Source organism: Malaclemys terrapin, chromosome 6, assembly GCF_027887155.1.
Source record: "Malaclemys terrapin pileata isolate rMalTer1 chromosome 6, rMalTer1.hap1, whole genome shotgun sequence".
NCBI classification, from domain to species: Eukaryota; Metazoa; Chordata; order Testudines; family Emydidae; genus Malaclemys; species Malaclemys terrapin.
Window position 1 is genome coordinate 108453982 of NC_071510.1, and position 14747 is coordinate 108468728.

General features: G+C 42.3%; 1 protein-coding gene across 6 annotated transcripts in view; it reads right to left on the reverse strand.

Annotated features, from left to right (window-relative positions):
* NIPBL (NIPBL cohesin loading factor) overlaps positions 1-14747 on the reverse strand; it is a 289804-nt gene that overhangs the window by 37551 nt on the left and 237506 nt on the right. For all 6 annotated transcript variants that reach the window (XM_054031741.1, XM_054031737.1, XM_054031736.1 and 3 more), the window contains 5 exons: positions 14587-14689; positions 13561-13659; positions 13309-13455; positions 10357-10491; positions 6972-7070 (listed from right to left, as the gene is read on the reverse strand). In XM_054031741.1, the coding sequence (XP_053887716.1) occupies positions 6972-7070; positions 10357-10491; positions 13309-13455; positions 13561-13659; positions 14587-14689 (583 nt within the window). The remainder of the gene's footprint in view (positions 1-6971; positions 7071-10356; positions 10492-13308; positions 13456-13560; positions 13660-14586; positions 14690-14747) is intronic.

The window sequence follows — 14747 nt, forward strand, 5'->3', positions numbered from 1 at the left end:
GAAGACCTACTCTGGAATGGGGGGGTGAAAGGCTGATATGGTGGCCAAGTGGATCTTAATTGATGAAAGGAAAAGCCCTGGAGTTTGAGATACAGAAGATAATCCAGGATCGACAACAGCGACACCTGTTCAGGCCTAACCCCTTGGGTCGAGGCCCAGCACCTCAGTCAGGTAGGCTGTTCTGGTGGAGGGCTTTTTACTCCCCAGTAGGACCTGCTGGACATGGGCCAAGCATTCCTGCTCATTCAACCACACAGCAATTAAACTGTCAGGTGCAACACTGCTAGACTCAGGTTCAGGAGACTGCCATGTTTCTGGGATAGGAGATCCGGCCAAAGAGACAGGTTCAGTGGGGCCGTCACCGACAGGTCCAGCAGCATGCCGAACCAGTGTTGGCGAGGCCAAACCGGGGCTATCAGGATCACTTTGGCCCTGTCCTGCTTGATCTTCATGAGGACTTTGTGGATCAGTGGCACTGGTGGGAAGGCGTACATTAGAGCCCCCGAACATGGGAGTAAGAAGGCATCTGACAAGGAGCCCCTATTGATCCCCCAAAATGAGCAGAGCATATGGCATTTCCTGTTCTGACAAGTCGCAAAGAAGTCCACTTGTGGAGATCTCACTTCTGGAAGATCATGCTGACCACCTTGGGGTGGAGCGACCATTAGTGGCGAGACGAGAAGGTTCTGCTGAGGCAATCTGTTAATATGTTCCTGCTCCTGAGGAGGGGCGCTGTCACGAGATGAACTTCAAGCTGCACACAAGTCCCAGAGCCAGACAACTTCCTGGCAAAGGGCTGACAACCTGGCTCCGCCCTGCTGGTTGATATAGAACATTGTGGCAGTGTTGTCCATTAGGACTTGAACCACTTGCCCTTCAAGTGGGACCAAAAAAACTGACAGGCCAAGTGAACTGCTCTAAGCTCCCTGACATTTTGTGGAGGGAGCGGTCAACCCACAACCAGTGGCCTTGTGTCCTGAGCTCGCCCAGGTGGGCTCCCCAGCCCAGGTCCGAGGCGTTGGAAACCAGGGTCAGCGACGGGGACGGAACTCCCTCCAACACCGATCTGGGGTCCAAGCACCATGCCAGTGACGACCGGATGTGGTCCAGCACTTTGACTACCAGGTCTAGGTCATGCCTGTTGGATGTAGATCAACGACTGCCATGCCTGCAGCGGCTGGAGATAGAGCCAGGTATGACGGACCATGTAAGTACAGGATGCCATGTGGCCTCACAACCTTAGCAAGTGCGGGTGGTAGTGAGCGGGTGGCCCCTTACATGGGAGATCACATCCGACATAGCTAAGAAACAAGCCTCTGGGAGGAAGACTCTGGACGGCATGGAGTCAAGGACTGCCCCTATAAACTTTGTTCGTTGCACTGGTATGAGGGTCGATTTCTTTTTGTTTACTAACAGGCCCACAGGTGGAACACACCAGATCAAGACTGCTCTGCACTTGATCCCGTGACCTGCCTTTGATGAGCCAATCATCGAGATAAGGACAGACCTGGACTCACCAATATTTCAGGTAAGCAGCTACCAAGGCCATGCATTCTGTAAATACCCGTGGGGCCGAGGAGAAGCCAAAGGGTAGCACCGTGAATTGGAAGTGACGCTGGCCCACCATAAAATGGAGGAACCATCTGTGTCCTTGGAAGATGGAAATAAGAAAATAAGCGTCTTTCAAGTCGAGAGCAGCATACCAGTCTCTTGGATCCAGGGAGGGGATAATGGAGGTCAGAGAAACCATGCGGAATTTCAACTTCTTGAGGTATTTGTTGAGTCACCGCAGGTCCAGAATGGGTCTTAGGCCCCCCTTTGCCTTCAGGATTAGGAAATAGCAGGAATAGAATCCTTTCCCCCTCATTTCCCAAGGGACCTCCACTACTGCTCCCAGCTGCAGGAGGTTGTTGACCTCCTGAATGAGAAGTTGCTCATGAGAAGGGTCCCTGAAGAAGGACGTGGAAGAAGGATATGAGGGGGTTGGATTGGCCGAGAATTACAGGGTGTAGCCCAGAGATACAATTTCTATCACCCAGCAGTCTGAGGTAACTAGCGACTAGGTTGAATGGTAGGGATGAAGATGGTTGAGGAAAGGATGAGGCAGATCCGGGGATGTGACTGGGACATCGCTCTCAAGCACCCCCTCAAAATGCCTACTTCTGGACCCTGTGGTTTTTTGCCAGGCCAAGTTGTGCAGGTGAAGGGGAGGAGAAAGGGTGGTGACGACTAAAACTCGTGTCCCTATCCCTTCTCCTTGCAGACCCTTGTTGAGACTGCCAAGGCCTTGACAGCAGCCAGAACTGTTTCCTCGCTGACTGAGGTGTATGTAACTCCAGTGAGCAGAGGGTGGCCTGAGTGTCCTTTAGTCCCTGCAGCCTCTGCGAAGAGTCCAATCCCATCAAATGGTAGATCATAGATCAAGAACTGCATCTCCTGCAGTCTTAAGTCAAGAACTGTGCCTCATGACAACCGCTGAGGAAATCACCCTGGCCGCCGAATCGGCATCATCCCATGCCATTTGGCGGGAACACTGAACTACTTTAGTACCTTTTTCAAGAAGGGCCCTGAATTCTTGGGCCAAGTTCTGGGGCATGGAATCCTTAACTTACAGAAGGAGTCCCATAAGTTGAAGTTATATCTTCCCAAAAGAGTCTGGGGGTTCAAAACTCTGAACTGAAGAATAAACTGAACTGGCCCTAGAATAAATGTTCCTTCCAAAAAGGTCCAGTCTCTTGACCTCCTTATTTTTGGAGGTGGAACTAGACTGTCCTTGCTTGTCTTTCTCATTGGCTGCAGAAACAACCAATGATCTTGGGGATGGGTGGGTATACAAGTATTGAAACCCCCTAGCTGGGACAAAATACTTTTTATCAGCCCTCTTGGAGGTGGGTGAGATTGAGGATGGGATTTGCCAGAGGGCTTTGGCAATCTTTAGGACCCCTTCGTGCATCGGAAGTGCGACAGGTGCGGGAGTTGATGTGGAGAGCACATTACCCAAGGTGTCTGATTGCTCCGCCATCTCTTCCATCTCTAGGCCTAAATTCATGGCCACCTTTCGGAACAGGGCTTGGTGCTCTTTAAAATCATCCAGTGAGCTAGCGCAAGAGGGCCATGCCACAACCTCATCTGGAGAGGATGAGGATGACTGGACCACCGGGAGGGGCCCCAGGCATCATCCCCCATGAAGGAAGGGAGTTTTGGAGTGGGCACCTGCACTTCCCAGCGTCTGATTGTGCTTCGCACACCGAGCCCAGTGTTGTCTGATGCTTGTCTGAAGTGGCAACCAATGATTGGTGTGAGGGGGGCATCAGCATAACTGGCATGCCCCGGGCATTCCAATAGAGCCATTGCACTGGCCATCCTGCCAGAACGGCATCATGGAGGTGGACGCAGTCTCAGGAGCCCAGTCACAATGGCGTTGTCTCGGCAAGGGGCTGAACTCCCTCTCAGTGCTGGGGCAATCCTCCTCTGGTGACCATGGCAGGGCTGTCGACGCCTGAGACTGGTGGTTAACCATCGCCATGGGTTAACAGTGCCTTGAATAGGCGGATCGGTGCCAGGAATAGGGGGAGTGGCACGTTGGGGAATGTTCCCGTGGTCTAGGTGCCAGCGATTGACGTCGTGGAGAGGGTCAGTGAGAGGATGACCGTGACCGGCACCTCCCTCTGGGCAAGTCTCAACGAGAGGGCGGAGACAGGGAGCACAGTGCCAGCAATTTGAAGCAGCGAACTGGTGACCTGGGCTGATGCGGAGACCAGAGGCGTGGCGACTAAGAGCTCTGCCTTGGCTCTAGAGACTGGTGGTGTTCACTCGTCTTCTGGGAGGCTTTCATGGCTGGCTTGCCCTCTGGGTCCATTGCAGCAGGTGGTGCTGGCTGCTCTGGGAGAGTCATTTGCTCTCTGAGCGCTGGGAGGGGATGGGAAGGTGTTGACTCTGCAATAACGCTGGGTCCCCAACCACTTCCTGGAGTCGGTGGTGGATACACTGGGGGTGGGAGTCCCCTGGGGGATGTATCCCCTATGTGGCTATGGGGTGAGTGGGTGGTCCGAACAGGGTCCTTTACTTGATGCCTGTTGGTCCTTCTTGCTCGGTGCCGGGTCCCACTTTTTTGACTTCTTCTTGGGCACCGGTGAAGGGGAATGGTGCTGGTGAGAGCCCAGTGTCGGGGGTGCACAATGCACTGAGGCCGAAGTACTGGGAGTCGAGTCCAGCCGGGATGGCTCAGAGGCCGAGCAGAGAGCAGCCTCCACGAGGAGGGCTCTCAAATGGATGTCACATTCTTTCTGTGTCCTGGGACGAAAGTTCTTACAGATGCGACACTTCTTTTACATGAGATTACCCCAAGCACTGCAGATAGCTGCCGTGGGGGTCACTAACCGGCATAGGCCTATTACAGTCAGTGCAGGGCTTAAAACCTGGAGACTGGGGCATGCTCTGCCTGGGGCAAAGTCCTCACTGGGACTCTAAATTATTAACTACAGTGCTGAACAACTACTTACTAACTACAGTAAACAAAACTATTTACAGCTCTAATACATGAAGCAAAGAAAGAAACTGATGACCATTTGCGAGGCAAGGGAGAGAGGCACTCCAACCAACCACCATGGGCGGTAAGAAGGAACTGAGAGGGTGTAGGGCCGACAGCACCTGATATATCGATGCACGAGCATGGCACGCCAGAGGGTGTCACAGCCGACCCTATGCATACTTCTAAGGCAAATCTCCAACAACTGCATGTGGCTGCGAACACTCCTAGAATGGAATCGACATGAGCAAGCACTCAAAGAAGAAATTCCTGGTATTAATTCCTAAGTGCACGACCTTATACTTCGTACTATTATATGTCATTCCGTTTTTATTACTCTAGTTCATCCAGTTCTTCCTGAATAATATTATGTTCCTCGTCCAGAATGGCAATGCTGTGTAATCAGCGAGTCTCATTAGCACACTTCCACTTTTTTTTGGCCAAGATCACTAATAAAAACATTAAATAAGATTGGTCTCAAAATAGATCCTTGAGGAACTCTGTGAATTGCCTCTCTCCAGCCAGATTGTTGTCCCTTCAGCACAACCCATTATCATCTCTCCTTTAGCCAGTTCCTTACCCACCTTACAATTCATACACTGATTCCCATCTTCTTCATTTTAACTAATAATTTCACATCAAATACTTTACTGAAGTCCAAATAGATTAAATCTAATGCATTTCCCTTGTTTAAAAAAAATCAGTTATTTCATCAAAGATATAAGTTAGTCTAGCAAGATTTTCCTTTGATAAACCCATGTTGCATTTTATCCCATTAACCTGCATGTCTTTAATTGTTCTTTCCTTCAAAATTTGTTCTAAAGCCTTGCATAATATTAAGGTCAGACTTACGGGTCTGCAGTTACCTGGATCACTAGTTCCTCTTACTTAAATAGGTACTATGTTTCCTATTCTCCAGTCTGATGGGTTTTTTAAAACATCTTTTGCTTCTGGACTTGCAATTTCATGTGCCAGTTCTTTCAGTATTCCAGGATGGAGATTATCAGGTCCTCCCAATTTGAACACATTATGCTCTTTAAGCTTTGCTTCCACCCTGGATGTGGTCATTTCCATTTTTATATGCTCGTTCCCATTAGCCATCTTGTCTTTGTCCCCATATTTTATATTATCATTCTTACTGAAGACTGAAGCAAAGTATTCATTTAGTTTTTGGGCCGTACCTAGACTATCTTTAATCTTTACCCCATCCATGCTGAATAATGGACACACTTCTTTTCTTGTTCTCTTTTTATTTAAATGGCTAACGAACCATTTACTATTTGTTTTAATTTCCTTTGCAAGGTCTAACACAGTTTGACTTTTGGCAATTCTCACTTTATCCCTATACTTTCTGATTTCTGAGTCATACATTTTTTTGCTGATCAATGCTTTCTTCCATTTCTTGTAGGTTCTTTGCTTACACCTAGTATCTTTTTTGAGGTGGTTATTCATCCAGTTAGGTCTGCCAAGTTTTTTCACTTTACTTGGGATGCAAATTCCAGATTATTTTTGCATATTGACTCAAAGAAATTCCAAGTCTACTCCACATTTATGTCTCTAAATTCTTCAATCCAGTTTGTCTTCACTAACTAGCTCCCTTAATTTCTCAAAAATCTGCCCTTTTGATATAAGAAACCTTAGTTACTGACCTGTTTTTAATTATTTTTCCATTTAATTTAAACTGCATTGACTTGTGATCACTCAATCCAAGTTTATTTTCTATGACCAGCTTGTCTATAATGTCCTCAGTACTTACCAAAACCAAGCCTGAAATAGCATCACCTCTTGTTGGTTCAATAATTATTTTGGTTATACATACAAACTTTTCATTTGACACATGTAAAGATTCTAAGAATTTGGGTTCAATGTGTTGCTGATATAAAGTGGATACAACCAAATTGGCATTCAATAGAGCGCTGTATGCGCTTATGCCAGCAGGTATTCTGGCCCTATATTTTTTACTGACCTACTGAAATTAACCTTTCAAATGAATTTTATGTATCACATATGGGATACTTTCTTCAAATGAAGTAAAATTTCTTTAGTGGCCTCCAGGCAGCACTGATGGCTACACATAAGCTCTATTAGGGAATTTTATTGTATGTAATAGGAGGCCATTTGGCATAATTATAATTTTACTGCACCAGAACAAAATGTAGTACCATTTATCATCACCAATAGGCTGATGAGTATTTATATTAAAAGTTTCCTACAAGATACTTTTGTTTCTTCCCAACTGTCAGATGAATAAACCCATCACATCTTAAGGGATATAGCAAAAGAGCAGTACATATGATATTTATAAAATTGTCTGGTGATTCAATTACTTGTTTATTTTTATATATTATAAGAAGGCTCAACAATAAAAATTATTTCAAAACATGTTAAAAAACACCTAATCAAATCCCGCATGTGACTCTTAGTTCAAATTTGTAAGGCATACCACATCAGTGATGTTTAATATTTTCCTTGTCATTGCTTCTTTGTCATTGTGGGGAGTTGGAGTAAACCAGAGTTTCTGGAATGTCTCATTCACCAGTTTCTAGAGGAAAAAATATATTGACAGAGATATATAACTTTATCTTGACATAAAGGTTTCCATATTATTCCCCAATAGACTTATTGATGGTGTGTCATTTTATACAGATTTTTTGGAACTAAGCGAGGCATTCTAGAAAGAGAAGGTTATGTCGGAGAAAAACAGAGTTCTCACTATTTGTTTAGGTATAGCAAGTCAGATGCTTTATTAACTCTCACAATTGCGCAGAGGGAGAGAGCTAAGCAGGTATCTCAACAGGTAAACAATTACAGCAAGCATTTATACCTTTTGTTACAGACAATAATGAGCAACAGTTGCATTTTGTTTATACATAGGTCATTCTGATATCTTGTTTTGCTCACTAATGTAGACTCTTAGTCTACATTCCATATTATCTACACAAGGTCGCAACAACTTCTCACACAGTTCTTTCCCACTCGCCTCACACATTCCTCGCTTCTACAAATCTCGCGTTATTAGGGTTACAGTTAGCCTAACTCTTGCTAACGAACTGTCATGCATTGCATCCCCTTCCTGTCAGTTCTTTCTCTGCTTCCACAGTTACCTGAGCAAGACCTATATCTCTATCTTAGAAGTTTAGATTTCCGGACCAGGCCTGGGGCCTCCAAGCTATATCTCAGGTCACCATTGCTTGGAAGGACACCTGGATAATTATTGACCAATGGAAATCCATGCTGCAGAAAATCCACACTACAGCAACATTTGTGGAAAATGCCATTTTCACAGAGGGATTTTGTCAGACTGGGAAGAACTGTTACAAGTTTCAGCAGACCATTACTACACTTCCCTGACTATTCATTATCATCAGATATACACCGCTACCTCGACATAACGTGACCTGATCTAATACGAATTCGGATATAACGCAGTAAAGCAGTGCTTGGGGGGTGGGGGGGCTGCGCACTCCGGTGGATCAAAGCAAGTTCAATATAACGCGGTTTCACCTATAACGTGGTAAGATTTTTTGGCTCCCGAGGACAGCGTTATATCGAGGTAGAGGTGTATATCATTAGATACAGTAAAAGCTTCACTCAGCCAAACAGAACTGTTAACATCTGTATAGAAAAGAAGAGAACTGGATTCTTCTGGATTCTAAAGTTTGATTGAAGATTCCTGTCTGTATATGCTTGTCAAATTCTTACTATCCAGTGTCTATATTATAAGAGGAGCTGGTCACAACCTTTGTGTTTAAGTTGCTTACTATTGTCCTTCATAAAGGATTCTTGCATTCTTTCAATTGAAAACTCTCATACCTCCACTATTTGCAGCAGGCCATTGATACATGGCAGGGGGCAAGCACTTCAGACTAAAGAAATGTCTTTTCTTTGTCCTGTGAAATTCCATTCAGCTTTTACTGAGATATAAACTGTAAAAAAGTCATCCTCTCTCATCTGTGGCTTGCCAGCCTCAGGAAAATTTGGCCAGCATGCCAAAATAACAATTGAACACAGAAACATTCTGTGGCCAGGCTGCCACTGCCACAAAAGCAGTAACAACATACACTGTACTGGGAATACCCAGGAGCTGCAGAAGCAGCTGTAATAGGGTGGGGGGAGAAGAGAGCTAGGCTAGGTTCCTACCTTGGACCCAGCACATGTCCCCAAGTGCCCCATGCCTCTTTGGGTGCCCTGTTAGGTGGGAATCCCTCAACTCTAAGTTGGGGGCCTGGGGAGGGAGAAAAGAGAAAGCAAAGCCAGGTTCCCCCAACTCCAGTAATGTCCCCAGCAGCCCATCGGGGCACCACATGTGGCAGGATCATCCCCAACTTTTGGGAGGTGGAGAAGGAGGAGAAAGCCAGGCCAGACTCTCCCGCTACCCCAGAACATAGATCCAGCTGTTAATTCCCCCTCTTTAATTAAATAATCATATATGGGTTTTTTCCCCATAGGACCCCTACTTCATTCAGTGTACAGAAAGGACAGAATTAAGGTAACACAGGCACATGTAAATCTAGCATTTCATACCTTTTCAGTGCTTGATCTGGAAACCAAAATAATGTGCTTTTAATATAGGTTTTTTAAATGCAATCATAGAAGTGTAGGACTGGAAAGGACCTCAATAAGTCATCTAGTCCAGTCCCCTGCACTCAAGGCAGGACTACATAATAACTAGACCATTCGTGACAGATGTTTGTCTAACCTGTTCTTAAAAACCTCCAGTGACGGAGATTCCACAACCTTCCTACAATTTGTTCTAGTGTGTAACTACCCTGATAGTTAGGACGTTTTTCCTAATGTTCAACCTAAACCTTCCTTGCTGCAATTTAAGCCCATTGCTTCATGGGCTTATCCTCAGAAGTTAACAAGAACAATTTTTCATCCTCTTTCTTGTAACAAATTTGTTTGTCCTTGAAAACTGTTATGTCCCCCCTCGGTCTTCTCTTCTCCAGATTAAACAAACCCAATTTTTTCACTCTTTCCTCATAGACATAGGTCATGTTTTTTAGACTTTTAATCATTTTTGTTGCTCTTCTCTGGACTTTCTCCAATTTGTCCACATCTTTCTTGAAATATGGCACCCAGAACGGGACACAATACTTCAGCTGAGATCAGCACAGAGTAAGGTGGAAGAATTACTTCTCGTGTCTTGCCTATAACACTCCTACTAACGCATCCCAGAATGATTGGGGGGTTGGGGCGTTGGTTGGGTTTTTTTTGCGCAACAGTGTTACACTCTTGACTGCTATTTAGCTTGTGAACCACTATAGATCCCAGATCCTTTTCCACAGTACTCCTTCCTAGGGGTCATTTCCCATTTTGTATTTGTGCAATTGATTGTTCTTTCCTAAGTGGAGTAATTTGCATTTGTCCTTACTGAATTTCATTCTGTTTACTTCAGACAATTTCTTCAAATCATTTTGAATTTTAATCCTATCCTCCAAAGCACTTGCAGCCCCTCCCAAGTTGGGAGGGTTTGTTTATTTATGTCAATAATCAGATAGACACAGAGTGGAGATAATCGATATTTGCAAGTGGAAAAGAAGAAATAAATCTAAATATTTTTATTTTATTTTTGAGCTCCCTTATTTTTAAAAAAAAATGGAGTAAACAACAAAACAACACGTCTGACAGGAACCTATCAATAAAATTGTGAATAAAAAAAAGACATTTATTTTAAAAAGTTAAAAACAAATAAAAATTATACATATACTAAAGAAACTCTGAAATGCTTTTAAGGAAAAATCTAAGACTTGTTATTTATTTCTCAAAATAAAAAGAAAACTAAAATAAACTGTAATTAAAAACTTAAAAGAAATATTCTACCATACCTTAATGCCCTCTTCATCATTGACTCTGCGAATCATTTTCACGCACATCTCTGTAATTTTAGGAAATGTTGGCTGTTCAATGCAGATATCTCTAAGAATCTTTATAACTCTCTTTCTGACACTGATACCAGTATCCTGATGGGAGAAAGCAAAATACTCTTGAAAAAAAAAATCAGAAGTGAGAATGAATTTAAGTATTGTGTGCATTAATATCAATTAAAAGTTATCAAGCTTAACTTGCAAAACATGTGAAAACAATAACTAAGAAATTCTAAATGCACCTATGTGAAAGTCAGCATTACTGTTTGGTAACACTATTTCATTCCAGGGATCCTGAAGGTCCTGGAAGTCAAGTCCTGTGAATACTGCATTATTACCCCATTCTACATTCTCTCCCTCAAGAGGTCCGCATTTGTTCTGGAATTAAGGAATGGTCTAAAATCTATGAGAGCCTAATAACTCCGCATATTAACTGGACAGAGATTACACTCCTTCCTTTCTAGGAGACTGGCTTGGGAAGCAACAAACTGACAATTAAAATGCAGATGTTCTGCATGAGAGAAAGAAAATGGGTGAGGTAATATCTTTTATTGGACCAAGTTCTGTTGGTGAATGAGAGACGCTTTTGAGCCATACAGAGCTCTTTCTTCAGGTCCAAGCATCACAGCTAAATACAACATGGAACAGATTGTTTTAGTATAAGTAGTGAGCACATATTCTAAGAGACTATTCAAGGTAGCATTGACCTGTTAACACCTCTGCAGTCATAGGACAGAATGGGGTGTTAGTAGGTTACAGATTGTTGTAATAAGCCATAAATCCAGTGAGTCTGTTCAGTCCATGTTTTTTAGTGTCTAGCAGAGTTATGAAGTTAAACTCCCTGGCTCATCTTTTGAAAGCATTCTACAGGTTTCCTTTGAGGTTGAGGACTGACAAGTCAGACAGAGAGTGATCCCTTTGTGAAAAGTGTTCATTCACAGGTGATGGGTGTTTTTGTATTTTATCATTTTCCTGTGAGAGTTCATTTAATAGCATAGTGATTGTCTGGTTTCGCTCACATAGTTGTTATTGGGGAATTTAGTGCACTGGACGAGGTATACCACATGTTATGATAGGCATGTATTTAGGAGTACAACTACTAGGCCACTGGGCTATTTCACTGTAAATTACATTTTCGATTATTGCCTGGATACATTATAATACACGTTTAATGTCAAATTATAGCAATAAATGATGCCAATCACTAAATCCTCATCTGACAGTTTCATATTTTAAATTATCAGGTTTGTACTCTTCTGTCCCAAGTGGGCTACAGCAGGCTCTCTTTTTTGTTAGCCCTCATATATAACATGCACATGAGGCAATCTAATGGTGATAGTGAGATGATGAGGGCTTCTATATGTAGATCACTCCAAGTTCTAAATCTCTATGTTATCAGATTCAAACTGCAACTCTCCCAATGTTTAGAAGAGAAATCAGCTTGTGCTCTAGCTTGCTGAAACTCTCAGATAAGATAAAGATATTATTGATTGGAAATAAATGCAGAAATATATCTGACTAACTGGGGGAGTTTTCCCATCTTTTGTTACTCAGGTTTGCAATTTGGAGAATCTTAGTGGATTCTTCCATCCTTCTTAATATCCAAAGAGCAGAAATAGCAAGAGTACTTTCCCTCCCTCCAAATCTGCACTCGTTCAGAAGGTGGCAATTATTTTTTGTCCAGCTGTGGACAAAGCCAGTGTTACTCGTCTTTTTGTGACCTTGAGATTGATTTTCTGCAATATGCTCCAACATACATTGGATTATACCTGAAGATCATTCAAAACTTCAGCTATCGCAGTGTAACATAATGGTGTTTTTCATAGGTAGCATATTGCACTTGAACTCCAGAGACTGCACTAGCTTCCAACAAATTCATGTTTAGGTGTATTTAACAAAAAAAATTGCAGTGGTTAGGCTCCTGGTGTGTTAAGACCACTGCCTATCATGCTGACCAATTCTGTCTCATTGTTTCCTTGTACTCCCCAATTAGTCTGTCTGAATCCATCTATTGTCTCTTTCCTTGTACTTAGATTGCATGTCTTTGGGGGTAAAGATTATTTTTTCTGTTCAGTGTTTATACAGTGCTTGGCACAATGGGATCATGGTCCATAAGTAGGACTCCTACGCACTACAGTGATACGAATAACAGCCACCTTTAATATTTGGGGCCTGTATGTCTTAGAGATTCTCTCTTCTCCTGTTTTACCCTTATGGTTCAGACCAGTCCCCACAATGTTCTGAGAGCAGAGCTCTCTTACTATCAGACTATTGGCTCTGGAACTTAATCTTTTACACCACTCTTAGTTTAACAGACATAAAAATGATAGATCTTAGATGTACTCCCCAGCTTATCTATTTTCTCAGGCTTAATCTACAGAGACGGAAATATAGGAATGAGAAGTTTAGGCTTTTAGATGTAAAATGTTACAAGTTCTTTAAACAATGACACAGAGTCACACTGAATATTTCTATATGTATTTACAAGTGTTTGATACATACATGCTCCTAAAGCCTTCCACATGCATGTTTTAATCAAAATAAATAACTTGACATGCAAAATACTAATTCTTTCTCACTGTTAATTTAACATGTTCATGTGATCTATCTGAATATCATAAACAAATATACAAAATAATCACTCTTTGGCATCAGAAAATGTTTTTACACTGCGAAAAATTAGAATAGAAAAATGTATAGATTTAGGTTCTGACCCACCAGTTCCTCATCAAAAGCAATTGTTTCAATTCACAAGGTTAGTCTGGTGGGCAGAATTTTTAGTTTTGATTCCCCAAAAAATCTATACAAGTTCATTTACTCTAGGAACTGGGATACTATTCAATATAATTAAGAATATAAGCCCAGTTAAAAATGTGTTTACAAACATCAAAGTGATTTCAAAAGTGACCATACCAGTATTCGCTCAATGAGCATGTCATAATACTGCTCAGCAAGCTGAGGTCGACAGAGCACAAACCGACCAAGCAACTCCACAGCTGCTTCTCGTACACTAGTGGAGTTATCCATTAACCGTCCGTGAACACCTCGTTGCATATCCAACTAAAAAAATAAAGGGAAACACGAATGCAAAGTATGGAAAAACAGAATTTCTTTTAAATGTGAATAGAAGAATGTATGTACATTACAGATAGTTTCCTTTTTTACCCTGGCTAGAATGCTGGGGTCTACAGCAACAACCTCAGACAAACACTTCATGGCTTTTGTTCGAACTGCAATCGCATTTTCACCAAGCACACGCAGAATCTAATAAGAAAACAAAAGTGACATTTTAATCGCTTTTGGAAAGTAGCAAGCAGTGTTCAATGCAAGCAAAAATACAATGGAATAACATGCAAAAGTCAAACTAAAATGAGAAAAATCAACTACCAAAAAATCGAACAAACTTTTAAAAAGTGAGGGGATACATGTGAGTGATGACTTTCCTGCACTGATATTGGAGCCTGGATCCTCCCTCACTATGATAAGCCATAACCCAAATGTTGATCCATAGGGTCCATCCATTTATTTTAGCTCTCTTTTTCCTATCCACATGTCGCTTTATTATCCTCCAAACAGGATTTGTGCACCCCAACTTTGAGATAGCTCTGTTAAGTGGATCAAAGAAAGTAATGTGACCCAAAGCATTACCTGGAGCTCAAATGTATCACCATGTCAACATGTTAGTGCTCCTCTCCCAGTCAGAAAGAAGGAACACTAAGGTCACTTGGTCAAACCATGACCATCAGCATGACAGCACCATTCATTGCAGGCAAATGATTGAGCTGGTTTGCATGTCCAATTTAAAATTTATACAGTTATATGAATGATCTATGAAGACATGTTTTATGAGGTCATATTCCCAATCAGGCATGCATTTTAGATAGACAAAATCTGTGAAAAGGTTTCAACATTTTGTAGTTATCTTTTTATTGTGCCCATCTAGTTGATGGATCTCTATATATGCACAAATAAAACAATATATGTACAGTATGGTATGTGTAATATACATGCAGGAAAAAAGAAAAATAAGCACATATGCTATCAATACATAACATGAAAACATGTGGTGTTATCATGACCTATTAAATACCTGTGCTCAACAATGAACAGACATTGCACACTACCCCATAAGTGTTTGGAACCAGGAAACCAACTGTATTTCACAGCATTAAGACTTCTGGCACAGTTTACCTGTGTCAAATAAATATCGAAGCTCTGGGCAAACGGCCTCATAGAGGCCAAGTAGCGAACAATCAAGCAAGCATCTTCATAGTCCACAGTATCAGAATTCATCCTGCAACAAAATTAACACAATACTTGATAGTTATTTATTAAAAAACAAAGAAAAATGC